We start from the raw sequence: 15,123 nt of genomic DNA, 5'->3' as shown, positions 1-15,123 counted from the left end.
GAAGAGATCTTTTAAAAGGGAACAAAAAATGATAATACTAGTAATAACGTAATATCCTCAGAGGATATTCGACAAAATGGTCCAGCCAATTACAGGAACTCCTAAACAAACATCGTTGGAGGAGAAAGATTCGGGTAAGCTAATCGTGTCCCCGAAAAGTTAAATGCCAGTCGATCCAAACCCTCCGGATCCCCTGACAGTTGAATCAAGATCATCAACCTCAGCAACCTCAGGCGTCATGATCTTCTCAATGATCAGCTGCGCAATCCTGTCACCAATCTTCACTTCAAAATCCACATCAGAATGATTGAACAATATCACCCCGACCGGTCCCCTGTAATCGGCGTCGATCACACCCGCCCCCACGTCTATCGAATTCTTCCACGTTAATCCCGATCGTGGTGCTACAAAATCAAGAAAAAAATATTAAACTCCAAACCATTTACCAGAATTTAGGAGATTCAACGAAACAAAAATGCGAAAATGTATTGGAAGATTACCAACACGAGCGTAAGTTCCTTCAGGAACCGCGATACTCAGATCTGTGGGGATCATGGCTTTGCCTCTAGCGGGAACTTTAGTGTCTGCCGCACTATAAAGATCGAAACAGAAACAGAACAAAAATTAGTTAACCGAAAGAAAATTCTCGATTGCACCAACTCCCGTATGGATGTGAAAGAAATTTGCCTGGATAGATCGTAGCCAGCAGAGAGAGACGATGCTCTTGAAGGCAAAACGGCTTTCTCAGAGAGCTTTTTCACCTTTAAAAACGAGGTGATTCCATGGGGTTTATCACCGGATAACCCGTTTTGGTGGAGCTTCGGAATTTTCATGGAGGTGGGTTCTTTAATTTCAACTTGAGCCATCTTGAGTTTCAAGAACAGAGAATTTGCGAGATGGGTATCGCGGGAACTTGCAATTGAAAGAGGGTTTTGAGGCTTGGCATAGTGGGATTAAATTGTGTCAAATCTCATCACAAATGGATGAAGATGGCGCCTAGAGTTCCCGCCATTATTTTGCTCAATCGTATTTGCTATGGCAAAACAGCAAATCATTGAATTGTCTGAATAAAGATTCCATAACAACACTTTAATTACCATTACGTTTCTAAATTTCTCTGAGAATGGAATATCAAATAAATATTTAATTTGGAAATGAAATCTTGAATTTTTTCACATTTAAATAATGGCGTAGATATCTAATGCATTCTAATTTGGTTATCTTTTGAATAATGCTGTGACTGATCTTAAAATTCAATATATTTGTTCCATAGAATTAAATAAAGGGGGTAAAAAAAATATATTTTTTTAAAAAAATTATTTAGAATCTCATTCTTTATTATTTAAGAGAAATCATGGCTGTGTCCTTCTCACTGCGTATTCAACCACCATTTTTTAATTATGATTTTTTTGATTTCATCCATTCATAGCTAGGTCTATTGTGAATCGATTTCACGAATCTTTATATGTGAGACGGGTCAATCCTATCGATATTTACAATAAAAAGTAATACTCTTAACATAAAAAATGATATTTTTTCATTGATGACTCAAATAAGATATCTGTTTCACAAAATACGACCCGTGAGACCGTCTCACACAAGTTTTTGTCCATAGATAAATTATAAACGACTAGTAAAAGGTGGCATCTCCTCATACTTAATTAATCTGATTGCAGATTAAGATGATGTTACCTTAAAGGTCTATAAGATAAAACATTTTGATACATTTTTGTTTCGTCCAGCGCTTAGAATTAAGTTCTACAAAAAATTTATGTCAAGTTCAATTATCTTATATAAGTATCTTCGAACTAAGTAGTGCCTAATATATTATTACACGTGAATCATTGGATAGATAGGACAATGTCGCAAGTTTAGGTTTAACTAATGAATTTAAAAGGAAATTGAGTCTTATAAGGAATCGACAACTTATTACAGGGTATTCTCCCAATTATAATTCACTTAATTGGTATTCGAATGATAATAAGTGGAAATATAACATGTAATTCATCTAATTGCTTCGCAATTAAGATGCAAATACGTATGACAGAAATTTTATCAGCTGCATGAAATTTAAACACTAAAACTGAGACTTCAATGTATGAAAACTGCTGCCTGAGTGCTTAGTTTCTTGTCTTCCCCACCTGCATTTTCGAAGTCTCTTCCTTCTTGGACACCCTGTTTAGCGTAGGAATGAACCAGAACGTGGCGTTAGTATTCATCTTTCGAAGTTCTAAAAATTCCGAAAAATGTTTGAAGAGTGACAATAAAACCATGAAAGAATCAAGACCATGCTAAAAAACTAGCAAGCTGCTGACGAATGTCCTGCTGATTCGGGTTTACTACGTTTCTTTTTTTTTTTTTTTTTTACAGTTTTTGTGGTCAAACGATTATTTAATCGACACGGCGGAAGCTATAGCTTCTTAGAAGGATGCCTCGGATCAATAACTGACTAGTGCTTACATTTTTAATCTAAATTGAAGTACATCCACCGAATGTTAATGTTAAAGAACAGGATCTTAGGTACCTAGTATTGGATAGAAGTGGAGGCGGCTCGTATAACATCCTCGACCGGAACGACAACTTAGCAATCTCCAAGAGTGCTGTATCCTGCACACTGGATACCTCACTGGTCAAGTCCTGGTACGCTGCCCCGAATGCGTCTCGCCAGAATCTTGGCAGCCTAACAATCTTACTGTGCTTGTACACGTTCCACATTTGCCTCACCATCTTCTCCCTTTCATCCACATCCTACAAAATTTTCCAACACATGAAACCACACAATACAAATCACAAAAGATTACGAATGACAATCAAGGAAGTGTTGCAAGAACAATATAAATATGGTAAAAATCATCGACCTATTGAGGAATATGTTGTCCATTTCAAAATCCATACCATTAATTTCTTATGATGAAACATTTGAAACTGACTGGTTTCAAATCTGTTATGCTGCTACAAGAAATTCATGGGTTGTCTTCAACTTACAAGAATTCCAAACCAAAAATTTAAAATCCATAACTATTATGTTGCTTCCACCCAAAAACAACTATTAGCCTCAACTTCAAAGTCTCGATTCTTATCCATTCCTAAACAAACAGCTCAAAATTTTGGCTTCAAATTTAAGCTTCAAACGAAAGCTAAAATCTCTAACTTACAGATGCGCAAATCATTAGATCTATCAAAACTTAATCTTTACACTTGCATAATGCAAATGATTCTAGATAGACGAAGCCCATAGAATAAAAACCCAAGCTTAAACAAAAACAACAAACAAACAATGATAACAAAAGAAAAACAATAAAACTCTGTACCAAAACATCAAGATCACCATGGATGGAGGGGTCCAATTCATGCGAGGAGCTTTTAAGATCAGCACCAGACCATTTCAGAGTGACAGAGCCAGTAAACATGGACCAAAGTGCAAGCAAAACAATTGCAACCAAAGCCCATAACTTGTATTTGCCTCTCCCAAACAGTCCCTCAAAACCTGATCCATCTTTCTTGAAACTCAGACTTGTAGCTGAACTCGTGCTACTGCCCCTTGGAGTTGATTGCGGAGTCTGGGATTCTTCATCTTTCATTTTTATTTGGTGGACTAATAGGTGAAAATCAGCTACACTTCCAAAAATGTTTCAGTTCGGCTTTCTTGCTCAATAAATTGACAGACTTGCAGAAAAAGGTGGAATTTTTGAAGTGGGTTATTGAATTAAATTGGGTGGTTGGATTCCTAAGTAGTACATGTATTGATTAATATGGAGATCTCTATTTTGGGTAGTAGATTTTAATTCTCATTATTATTATAAATTTTTATTTTTATACTCGCTCAAACAATCAAATTGAAACAAGAGTCGCTGTATCCAAGAGATACATACAGTCAGTTGTAGCCATTCGAAGATTTTTGAAAAACCCACCACCGACGGTGTAGTGTCCTCAGACATAAAGACTTTTTAGATTAAAAAAATAGATTTTTTTATGTATTTAATTAAATAAATCTGAAATAATAATATTTTAATATCATTTGGGATGAGGTGCGAACTTTAATATATATACCGACAGGATTTGAGACCACTTTTAAAATATTAATTCGTCCATGAATTTGTTGATTTAGCCCATTTCACATGTTAATATTATAAGAATGTCTCTCTTTCACATAATTATATGTATAAGATTAGTTAATTCGGTATATATTTGTAGTGAAAAAATAATATTTTTGACAGAAAAATAATATTTTTTCATTTGTTAGGTCGGATCAGAAATCGGTATAAGAAAATTGATCCAATCTCACTTTCATTTTTTAATATTATGAAATCAATATTGATTTTTGGACATAAAACTACCTTAGCATTAAAAGGTGGTTGTTTATGGTTTAAGGTGCGACATTTTTTTATGTTCTCTGATATTTTTAGGGCCTTTAATCTGAATTGTAGATTATAACGACAAATGTGTATTAAAAGGTAAAAAAAAAATATTACAATTTAGCCCATTTGCTTGAAGCCTTGAACTTTAGACAATCAGACACCCGCAGAACTATAAATTATCATATGGAAATTTTCATCTGTAATTTGTTCTTGTTATTTTCCTTCAAGTCTAAATTCCTTAATTTCCGAACCACTAAAATGAAATCGAACATATAATAGATTGGTAGAATTACTTGTGGATTTAGATAAAATATTTTATTGAGATATTTTAGGAATCAAGAAAGACAAAATCTCAGACTTCTCTTTGTCGTGTTCACCCAAATTTCTGCCTATACCTGGATTCATGGAGTCAATTAAGTTTAATATTTGTATAATTATGTTGCTCCCTTCAAATAAAATCACAAAAAATTCGATTTATACATGATATTAACACGTATTTTTCTTTGAAGGTGAAGGGCGCTAGCTTATAATTTTCACATGTTTGTGACGTAAAGCCCCACCTCTTCCCACAGTATTCGCGGACAACTGACATAGAATCATGCTCGTTAAAGATAACTGGACAAAAACATTTGATGATGATTTCAATTGACAGTGTAACCATTTTGTGAAATTTATTTGGAATCGATTTTATAAAAACAGGCAACGGCGAGAAAGCAAGAACATATTTGGTTGAATTTTCATAAAAAAATAAGAATATATTTGTTTGATCGATTTTTTAAGTTGAGTCAATCAAGCACTCTATTATTTTTAAGCTCTCGGGTACAAGATAAGTTAGTCAGAGATAATTTTTTTTAAAAGGTTAGTCAAATTTTCTCAGCGAATCAGTCCGATTCAGCTCCATTTAAGATTGAATTGGGTCCAACACAACTCTAAGAACCCGAATTCAGACCCAAAAAAGAAACCAACAGATAATTTGGTGAATTGATCCATTATACGCCAAAGAGAAAAAAAGGAAAGAGAAATTACTACTTGTCCCTTGATAGGCATCGGCTCATTGACAAGACACGCATATGATGTTGACAAAAATAAAACCCAAAAGCGAGAATAATAATCAGAGTAATTAAAACGGATGAATATACGTTTAAACTGAAAATTCAAAGCATATTCCAACACTATATATTATAATTTAAAGCACTAGATATCCAAAATATGAACCTTCAAGTTTATCTGAAATCTCTCATACAGACAACATGCTGATGCGACAAAATTATTGTAAAATAAGAAAACACATATCGGTAAAGAATTACTTGCTCCGTCCCGTGTTTTAAAAACATTAATGCCGTAGGATTTTCCTGATAAAAAACACGAACAATACTTCTTCAACCTACCCAACTGTAGGCAACTCAACCCTACTCAGAATGGTTTTTAAAACTAGGACCTTTTCAAACTAAATGACCTCGTTAGAATTTCACTGTACCTTTCAGCTTCAAATCTCATTTCATCACTAAGATTTGAGGAGTTGCAAACAGCCAAATGAAATATATAATAAACATCTGTCGGCTCTATATTTTTACGAAATTTTTCGGCACAGGTTCAAACCTGTCGTGTGTGCATTTGATAGTCTATATACATGAACATGATCTAGTGTCACATAGTATATCAGTTCTGAGTAACAAATGATAGCCTAATTATTCTATCTTGGCATCAAGAAATGGCCAAATATCCTAAACTTTGGCTCTCTTTTCTTAGTTCTTTACAAATATGTGGACCAAAGAATCCTACTTCATCGGTTAAAAACCCTGTACCTGCTGTTACATACATGGTCTCCCCCTGGTTATACTAATCCCCCACCATCTACACAATCTCAGTCCAAGTCTAGAAGCAATATTGGAACATCAAAGATAGCGCCGTTCGAGTCTGAGTGTCAATCAAAACAATGCACAATGCATGGAATGATGGACGATGAATATTCATTACAGATATTTTCCAAGACAAGAAGAGAAGGTAAGGAGAAAATGTACAACTCTCCTATTTCAAGTGACTCTGAAGAAAGCGCTTGTCCTAATGCAGCTTCCAGGATTGAAAAGAGAAAATAAAAGACAAAGAAAAAGAAATCAATAGCTAGCATCAATACAACTACTACATCAGTAAATAGCAATGAGAAAGACGGCCTATTTTCTCCTCCTCCCAGCTCCAACTCATCCCATGATTATGATTCATCTGCAATAAACTATTATTGAGGACCCCTCAATCGAAGAAAGAAGCAAATAGTCAAGAAAAGTGTAAGAGCACGAATATTTAAGCGCTTTGGTTCAAAAGAATGGAAAGATGATGAAATGACAGTGCCCATAGGTGAGTCGAAGGAAAAGAATAAGACTTCACGGAGGATGGTTCTGGACATGACCGCTGGAAAAGAAAATAAGAGTTTTGTAGTGGTGAAGAGGTCAGTTGATCCCTTTGAGGATTTCAAAACATCAATGCAGGAAATGATTCTGGATAAACAGAATTTTCGACCCCGAAGAATTAGAAGAGATATTGATGAGCTTCCTTTCTCTCAATTCAAGACTACATCATGAAATTATAGAGGCGTTTACAGAGATTTGGAAGGAAGTGTATGGCTGATCATGGAACTAGTGTGGAATTTCTAGGATGTAAGAAGTCATAATATGTAAGTGCAATGACCGTGGTCGGGGGAAAGGGTTACATAACAACACATAAACTCTTTAGGAAATATGGATTAGAGGGGAATTGATCACCCAAAACTTCATCTTTCAACCATGATTTATAATAAATGAATGGATACACAAAAACTCTAGAATTACGAATTTTTTGAAAAAATTAATAAATATCCTAGAATAATGGCCACCGGAGATGGCACTCTTCAACATACAATACAAATTCACAAGAGATAATTTATCAGATCTAAATCTCAAGAGCATCAGATGCACAAATGATTAAGCATTCATACAAATTGATACAACATTAGATTAAAATGAACGGCCTTACTGTTCGATACAATCAGAAACAGAAGACACCGCTGTACCCTCAAAAAATTTGACATGACATAGTTCTCCACCAGTTTCATCAGCAAACCTGATCTTTTTCCCCTCCCTGGGGGCAGCATATTTGTAAGCATCTACGTTGTTTGGAGCCAGTTTCTACAAGAAAGAGTAAATGTTATTAAGTCAGGACTCGGGAGATGTCTGAATGCAAGAGTATAAATACCGCATCTTTGATTACTAAAAGCAAAATACTGGCTTCTTTTGCACACGTACATGCTCCTATTTACTTTTTTTTAAATAACCTTTTAAAAATTTCAAATTTGACCCAACTGAATTTGCAGCAGTTTCGTTTTAGGCTAAATGCTTCAGATCGCCTAAAACCGTTCCCAATTCATAAAGTGAATTTCCAACTTGAATTGGAGGTACGAACAAAAAACTTATGGCAGAGAGTACAAACCATTATTTTACAAAAGCGGTTGCAGTCCCTCGACATCATATTTAGCCACTTTGTCGCTGCCTCTTCAGTTTTTGTAGCATTATCAATGGCTAGTTTAACCTGCCAACCAAGAAAGAGAACATGACCAAGTTAAAACTAGGGCAGTGTATCTGCTCCATGCAAGTGATACATTTGCATTTTCAGAAATCTAATAAGTGTATATCATCCAAAAGTTATTGTGTTCGGGCTAGTTCACGAAATATTTTTCATATCGCATTTGTCCGAAAGAAGATTGAAAATGAAGAACAGTTCATTGATTTGATTTAAGGACTTAAATTACTATATTGAACCCGTGGCCAATACCCTGGATACATTAATATTCAGGAATTTTGAGTAATGCTCATGTCAATCAATTATCTCCAAGACATTAGCTCAGAAGAAGAATACAACAGAGAAGAGAGATTGAGACATAAGTTACCATTTATTGTGTATAATGAGACAGATCAAGGTTCAACAAGGTTGAAGGGAAAAACAGTTTTTTTCGAGAAATATTTGTATCTTTTACATGGGCTCAAAGGAACAAGTGAAATATAGAATTTGATCGCCAGAAGTCTAGCAACCCTACTTTTAATTCATAGAGTTTGTGACCTGAATTCTGATGAATCTGTCCAAAAAGTTAGAGGTACGACACATGTGATACAATTTTAGTTATGAGATTTTTTAGAGGTCTGAATGGTGCATTTTAGGTTCAAGGATTTGAATTGCAGTTCTGCATGGTGTTGTCGACCGAGCCGTCACTCTACTCTAGCATTAGATATTTGATATAAATTATTCTCTTCTCTGCCATTGTTTTTTACACATCAAAATCTTCCATGTAGATCCGGGTGTTCTCCGGCTTTAAGTTTGTTGTATATGTTCATTATTGTCACATGAATAAACATATACAAGAAGAGAGATTAACTGGAAGGAGTGACTTGTTCAACTCAAGGATGCTGGATGACAAGTGATCAATGACAAAGTCGATCTTCACTCATGAACCGAATCCATTTGAAGATTGAAACCGTATTCAGAAGATTAAACTACAAGGAAAGTATTATGAAGGTTCCATCTCTTCCGTACACACAACATATGGTGGAAAGGTCTTCAACATCCATTCGACACATTAAATGCTAATCTATACGTAATTTCGTATTAGTAATATCCATTCAAAATTTCCAAAAAGACGCGTGATTTTAAGAAACTCGAGTTCCTAATTTTGAGTAAAGTTAGACATCATTATAAATAACATATTGTTCTACATCAAAAAATTTCCTAGAACTTGAGCATGTGATAAAAACTAATGGGCATAACTGAAATGTGAATTTGGAATCACCACAGAAATGGAAGTTGCTAAAAACAGAAGTTCAGTGACGTAACAAAGAGGACTACATTCTTAAGAACCTACAAATGCAGCATGCATACCTCATCTGCATCATTCTTCAAGGAAGAATTGCGACATAATTCAAATAGTAATTTTTGTTCCATGATGTCCTTCATGGACTTCAACTCACTCATCAGCTTCACGGCAAGTGACTCAATGTCATGCATCTGCCGCTGTGAGAATACAATAGCACTTTCAGAACAGTATTTGATGGATGAACATCCAGTACTAAGGTTAGGTAGGCTGCGTGAAATACGAGAACTCTCATCATTGCGTTGGGTTTTCTTTGGTCTCTGCGTGATTTGTCTGGGATTTGTAACAGCTTTTCTTCGGCTAAGTTTCCCAAGGTCTGTGCGAATAACATAAAAATTAAAATGTTGGATATCTAGGGATGAAGACTTCTTCCTCGTTAAAGAGAATGTAGACAGTGAAAAATTTCCACATGTTAATGTGTAAATCACCATACTACATTTTTAAGACAACTAAAAGGTGCCATTATTATGAAAGTTAAAATTTCCTTTAGTGAAAAATGTTGAGATGGAGAAAAAAATTACTGTAATATGAAATGTGTTGTGTGCATCTTTATTCTGAAAACAAGCCCACCAAACATCACATATTTATCTTTGCAGAGTATATAGATCCTTTTCCCCAATAGCATTTAATAGAAAAAAGACGCAAGATACTCCACATCATCATTTCAAGCCCTGAAAAAATGAAGTGTCGTGCAAAAATTTGCTTCACATTCAAGTCTTCCGAAGTGGCTATATCTTGACGAAAGCCACTCAATAAAACAGAGTTCCTCAACCCTATGCCAATATATTACCAAGTATACATCATCACGTTAATTGTGCATTTGACTTACTGCATTTTGTAACATCATTGCAGAGTTCAACTGATTCCATCGCCGAGCACAATTTCTCTTGAGTAGATGGAGAGATAGCCTGAACATTTAAATCATGAAATTTAAAATGGTTCCACCGAGTATTTCAACCAAAAATCTCATGCAGAAAACTATATTTAACCTTCCGTGTTGAGAGGAGCCTTTCAGGATGCTGATGTTGGTCTGGAGTTGAGTGCACATGAGAACCACCATAAGCTTTGTTTTCTGGAGATGATTCCTGTTTTTTCAGATAATCATATTGTTTTTCTGGAAAGTCCAGCTCATCTTTCTCCTCTGAGAGGTTAAAATTTATTTCATGATTAAGTCCCATGCCACCAACATTATTATCAGCAGCGGCATCAGAAACTTGAATTCCAGAACTGTTGCTCGGGTATGATGTCTCTTCCATGCTGGATTGACAAAGCATGACCGAATTCCAACACTCGGAAGGTTCATTTCTACAAGAAAGTGCCCTTTCAACCTCGTTTTGTCTCTTGAATGTTGGAGGCAAAACTAGAAACTCTGGACAACTCAAATCTAGATTTTCTCCCTTGACGCCCACACTATCCAGTGGAAAAACCATACATGTAGGCTCAATATCCTCCAAATGGTCGTATGAGATCTCATTAGTGAGGCAAACTTGGAATTCTTTCACAGGCAACAATGGTTCTCTATTTTCACTTTGAACAACCTCCAAAAATTTGTTTGGTGCTACACCGCAATAATTTGATCCTTTATTATAGTCAACGGATAAATGGACTGGAAAAGTGCTTTGGCATCCTAATTGTTCGGCTTCTGGAGCCTCGGATTTAACATGAATAACTGGAGCTGTCTCATGTCCAACCAGAAGGGAGTCTTCAGAAACTAGATTCTGTTCTGATTTTACAGAAAAGGCAAAGGTTGAAGACATAACAAAACTCCCATTCACGCATTTTCTTTTGGCATTTGAGTTCTTTGGGAGCTTTAATTTCAATCTAATAAGGGGCTCATCAAGGTCAGATTCATCTTGCAGTTTCTTTTCGTCTTCATCAGCTTTGACTGAATGCAGACCAATGCAACTAGATTTCTTTCTCTTCTCTTTGGATCTTTGTTTAAGCTGTTCCAATGTGGTGTCATCATTCAAATCACTTCCCATATCATTATGGGAACATGGAGTAAAGTTGTCAGTTCTAGGTTTTATTTCACGTAATTTTCTCTCAGCCTTCGACAAACATGACATTCTACTTTCCGCTTGGTCAGAGTCGAGCTCTGAATCTTTACCCGTATATAGTGAATCAATTATAAAATGTCGTCTGAGTCTTTTGGCCTCTTCACTTCCATATACTTCATTTAGACTCTTGAATGCAAGAGCTGGCCTTCTATGGGAATCTATATTGCAAACTTTTATTTCCACGCCACACCTAGTAGTATGGATAAAATGCTCATGACCTGAATCCATTGTTGCAGCAAGACTATTTGGCTACCTAGTGAACATATAGAATCAGAACAAATATGATGGACCAGCAATCAATTTCCAAGAACGGGGTGACGAATCTGATCACAAGGAAAAATCAAAGTTAAGCTTTTGTATGAAAATAAGCAACGAAATTTTTTCCATATCAAAAAAACCATAATATCAACAAAACAAATTTGAAGCAAGCACATACTTCCGACAGAGTCCTTATACATCTTGGCATGTGTACTTTAGAACTAATGAAGTGCTACAATAAAAGCTTCTTAAAGCATGCTTCCGACCAAAAACCACAATAACACTTGAGATATAACCAATCAAAATAACAAACCGCTCGAAGAAAAGTCACCAGCAGTTGAAACTCAAAACTGATGGATCACAACCCTAATCAGGAGTTTTGACTCTACAAATTAAACATTCAACACATAAACTCTCAAACCATGGTTCATTTCATCAATCCTTCGTAATTCATAATTCAAACTCTAATAAGCTAACCCCGAAAGAAAATTTTCGATAAGTGAAAACAACAGGCATATTTTTATTTACACAGCCCGAGGAATGATGTTCCGTCGCAATCAAAATATTGTAGACGTTTTTCAGATTTAGGTCATCAGTCAACATCAAATGACCCAAATTCAGTAACTGACAAACAAATTTTTTTTAAACAAAAATTATTCAAGCTCGATTGCTGACATTACTAGACACTATCAGAAATGGGAACATCGAAGCAGCTATTTTTCTGTAGATTTTAGCTAGCGCTGTATAAGCGTATATAATCTTTGCATTCAAGCACCGCCCAGCGTCCTCCTCCTAGCCATGTAGATAGATCTCTCGTTTTGGATGCGCCTTATCTGCAAAAGACATAAAAATAATTGAAACGAAATCAGCAGCCAAGATTCGATTCGCGAAAGTTCAAAAAGTACAAACAAACTTGAACGCAAAACCTCAAAAATCCAAAACAAAGAGGTCTCACCTTTCTTCGAAACCTCAAAAATCAGCCGCTTGTAGGGAGAAAAACGAAATGGATTATAGCGACTGTGGGATTTAGTAGTTGGTATGTTATCTCGCGCCAGCGTTTGGCGGGAACACGTTTCATTTTTTAATTATTTTTTTATTAAATTTTATTAATTTTAAGCGGCCGGGTTGCTAGCCCTAGAGGGTAGACATGAACCTACCCGGTTTATTTTATTGGCCCAAACCGAAGTCGAGACCAGATCCACGTGGATGGATGTTGCAAACAGGATGGTCCAATGGCAGATGTAGGTGGATTACCGCGTGATGAGTCTGGACATTGGATCACATGTATCATGTTTAACTTTGGATGTTGTTCGATCGAAGAGGCTGAGCTATGGATTGTTCGCAAGAGAATTGAACTAAACTGAGAGCAATAGAAGATTATGTTTGAAATTGATTCAGTATCGGTCGTGAAGTTGTTGCATAAAAAAAAATGTCTTGTTCATCAGCACTTAATTTGATTTCATTGTGCATAAATCTTCTAACTAAATATCGATAAGTAAGAGTGAGACATATATATTGAGAGCACAACATGACGACATATTTATTTGGCTACTGAATCACTGCAGTATGATCGAGGATATAGATATATCTCGACCCTCTAGCAGATTTACAAGATATCATTGACAAATAGACGATGAGAGTATGAGTTCGTAGAAAATTAAGTATTCGTTAGTTGTTATGGTTGAGTTTCTCTTTCTCTCGAAAAAAAAAAAAAAAACTAAATTCGGTGTCATGATATGTATTTTAATAAAAAAAAATTATTTTTATCTATGCATTTGAATTTTAAATGATCATATCATATATAACATAAAAAATGATTATACAAAATCATTCTTATAGTTTAAAATTTTAATATAATATCTAAAATTTTCAAAAATTTAATTCAGCGAAAAAACTAAATTTATATGCATGCATCAATAGATAAAAATATATACTTTTTCTCTATTTTTTTCAATAATATCTATTTTTTTAAAACGAATGGTCCCTGACTATAATCACATAGTCGCATTTGTGTTGAATGATGCCTGAAACGAAAATTAAAAAATGAGCCCTCTTGTTGCAGTAATAAATATAAAATTCAATTTGTAAATAACAAATATACTAATAAATACATAAATATATCAAAACCAATATATTAAATCAATAACAACTCAATAAATTTTTTAAATAACTACATAAGTACTACTCATCTAGCTTTTTAGAGGCGAAAATATTTATCAAATATGCGTAATTCAATTATCAGACAATTTCATTCTCAATCGACAACATAGTTAGTCAATTTAGTTTATCTTACGACATTGCTGATCGAAGATAATTATTGTAGAAACTACATTTTTAGTCTATATAATTGTAGAAACTACAAAATCAAATAATTCTTTGAGTCGAAATAACAAACTAAAAAATCAAAGGACAAATAAATCCCAAAAAACAATGAATTCAATCTTTCAACAGTCCACATATTCAAGTTCTATTCATAATTTATTTTATTTTTTTAGACTATCCACTTGTTAATTACACAATTCGCACATAAATTTATATAAAATTCATAATTCAATTATAATTCATTAAAGAATTTAAATCATGTTATGTGTACTTTAGTTATATATTTAATTAACATGATCTTAAGCATATTAGAGTGCTCATATCACAAGTAAATTTCATTTTCGGTTAGGATAATTTGATAGATTAATCTTGATTGATTAATCTACAAATATAATATAATGTGTATTTACAGAGAAGATTTAAAATGAAAAGAAAGCATAATTATGAAGAAAATTATTTATCTTCAGGCTGGGAGATCGTAAACTTCTTTGTAGAATGAGAACAAAAATCAAGGTTTAGGCTCTTTATTGGGCCGGTCTTGAGGCAACTGCTTGGTTGACCTCATAAAAAGTTCGGCTCTATATAATCGTAACGGATGGTTAATGAACTGTAAGGAAAACATCAAATAAGGTTACGTTAATGATCGAGATTTTTGAACCGACAATTCTTAACCGCATTCCTAGCTAACAACGACACCTTGATTTTTTAAAAATTATAATTTAAGTAACCCTGGCACCTTAATTTGTACTTTTATTTTCTTAAACATGGTGTTTCTTATTTTAGTATTGTTCAAAAAATAATAATTATTATTATATAATTATTTTATAATTTTTTGATGGTGCTGGAGTTTGGAGCAGTGCCTGTCTGCCGTCTGGGCTGGGGTAGCATGGTTATTCGAATCTCTACAGTACAGCAAGACAATAACTTTATATATTTGGAATAAAAAAATTTAAATTTTAACATTGGCAATCTCGATTGTCCATACAAAAGAATAAAATTCAATGTTGATGAATTTAATTATATACCTATGAATTGTACCATTTTAAAGAAATTAATAATAATATCATCCAAATATATATACCACATTTATTTATTTTCCTAATATTTCAATTTTAAAAGTTAATAACTTTTATTTTATATTTTATAAAAAAAATTCATTTTCTCATTAGTCCACAAGAAACATTAAATTCTAGTAATAAAAATAATAATAATAATCGTGCGAAACAATAACCAAGTT

General features: G+C 34.2%; 3 protein-coding genes across 5 annotated transcripts; all 3 read right to left on the bottom strand.

Moving 5' to 3' along the window:
- Positions 1 to 9: 9 nt before the first annotated feature.
- On the bottom strand, positions 10 to 1,041 carry LOC140807502 (deoxyuridine 5'-triphosphate nucleotidohydrolase-like). The gene is made up of 3 exons (XM_073164361.1): positions 688 to 1,041; positions 501 to 592; positions 10 to 404 (listed from the first exon to the last, which is right to left on the bottom strand). Exons 1-3 carry the CDS (start codon positions 864 to 866, stop codon positions 160 to 162), a joined length of 516 nt encoding a protein of 171 aa, XP_073020462.1. The 5' UTR covers positions 867 to 1,041; the 3' UTR covers positions 10 to 159.
- Positions 1,042 to 1,889: 848 nt separating this feature from the next.
- LOC140808295 (uncharacterized) lies at positions 1,890 to 3,761 on the bottom strand. The gene is made up of 3 exons (XM_073165377.1): positions 3,312 to 3,761; positions 2,525 to 2,748; positions 1,890 to 2,175 (listed from the first exon to the last, which is right to left on the bottom strand). Exons 1-3 carry the CDS (start codon positions 3,579 to 3,581, stop codon positions 2,121 to 2,123), a joined length of 549 nt encoding a protein of 182 aa, XP_073021478.1. The 5' UTR covers positions 3,582 to 3,761; the 3' UTR covers positions 1,890 to 2,120.
- A 2,651-nt stretch (positions 3,762 to 6,412) lies between these two features.
- LOC140808431 (uncharacterized) lies at positions 6,413 to 12,588 on the bottom strand. Of its 3 annotated transcripts, XM_073165566.1 has the most exons (8): positions 12,520 to 12,588; positions 12,245 to 12,397; positions 10,239 to 11,629; positions 10,079 to 10,157; positions 9,258 to 9,565; positions 7,818 to 7,916; positions 7,365 to 7,516; positions 6,413 to 6,578 (listed from the first exon to the last, which is right to left on the bottom strand). In XM_073165566.1, the coding sequence occupies exons 3-8, from the start codon at positions 11,532 to 11,534 to the stop codon at positions 6,575 to 6,577; spliced, it is 1,938 nt and encodes a 645-aa protein (XP_073021667.1). In that variant the 5' UTR covers positions 11,535 to 11,629; positions 12,245 to 12,397; positions 12,520 to 12,588; the 3' UTR covers positions 6,413 to 6,574. The 3 variants fall into 3 exon arrangements, with proteins under 3 accessions (XP_073021667.1, XP_073021668.1, XP_073021669.1); XM_073165567.1 differs by lacking the exon at positions 6,413 to 6,578 and having other exon boundaries at positions 7,196 to 7,516; positions 12,340 to 12,397; XM_073165568.1 differs by lacking the exons at positions 6,413 to 6,578; positions 12,245 to 12,397; positions 12,520 to 12,588 and adding an exon at positions 11,743 to 11,977 and having other exon boundaries at positions 7,196 to 7,516.
- Positions 12,589 to 15,123: the final 2,535 nt, after the last annotated feature.

The sequence above is a fragment of the Primulina eburnea genome, chromosome 12 (assembly GCF_022965805.1).
Source record: "Primulina eburnea isolate SZY01 chromosome 12, ASM2296580v1, whole genome shotgun sequence".
Classification (NCBI taxonomy): Eukaryota; Viridiplantae; Streptophyta; class Magnoliopsida; order Lamiales; family Gesneriaceae; genus Primulina; species Primulina eburnea.
The sequence above is the reverse complement of the archived record's forward strand: the minus strand, read 5'-3'. Positions and strand labels throughout refer to the sequence as shown.

Coding starts and splice junctions, on each gene's coding strand:
- LOC140807502 (XM_073164361.1), bottom strand. CDS start 866: ATGGCTCAAGTTGAAATTAAAGAACCCACCTCCATGAAAATTCCGAAG. Junction 593..687: donor GCTGGCTACGATCTATCCAG/GCAAATTTCTTT, acceptor CGATCTTTATAG/TGCGGCAGACACTAAAGTTC. Junction 405..500: donor AGGAACTTACGCTCGTGTTG/GTAATCTTCCAA, acceptor TTGATTTTGTAG/CACCACGATCGGGATTAACG.
- LOC140808295 (XM_073165377.1), bottom strand. CDS start 3,581: ATGAAAGATGAAGAATCCCAGACTCCGCAATCAACTCCAAGGGGCAGT. Junction 2,749..3,311: donor ATGGTGATCTTGATGTTTTG/GTACAGAGTTTT, acceptor AAAATTTTGTAG/GATGTGGATGAAAGGGAGAA. Junction 2,176..2,524: donor CCACTTCTATCCAATACTAG/GTACCTAAGATC, acceptor TACGCTAAACAG/GGTGTCCAAGAAGGAAGAGA.
- LOC140808431 (XM_073165566.1), bottom strand. CDS start 11,534: ATGGATTCAGGTCATGAGCATTTTATCCATACTACTAGGTGTGGCGTG. Junction 10,158..10,238: donor GGCTCCTCTCAACACGGAAG/GTTAAATATAGT, acceptor TTAAATGTTCAG/GCTATCTCTCCATCTACTCA. Junction 7,917..9,257: donor TGAAGAATGATGCAGATGAG/GTATGCATGCTG, acceptor CTTGGTTGGCAG/GTTAAACTAGCCATTGATAA.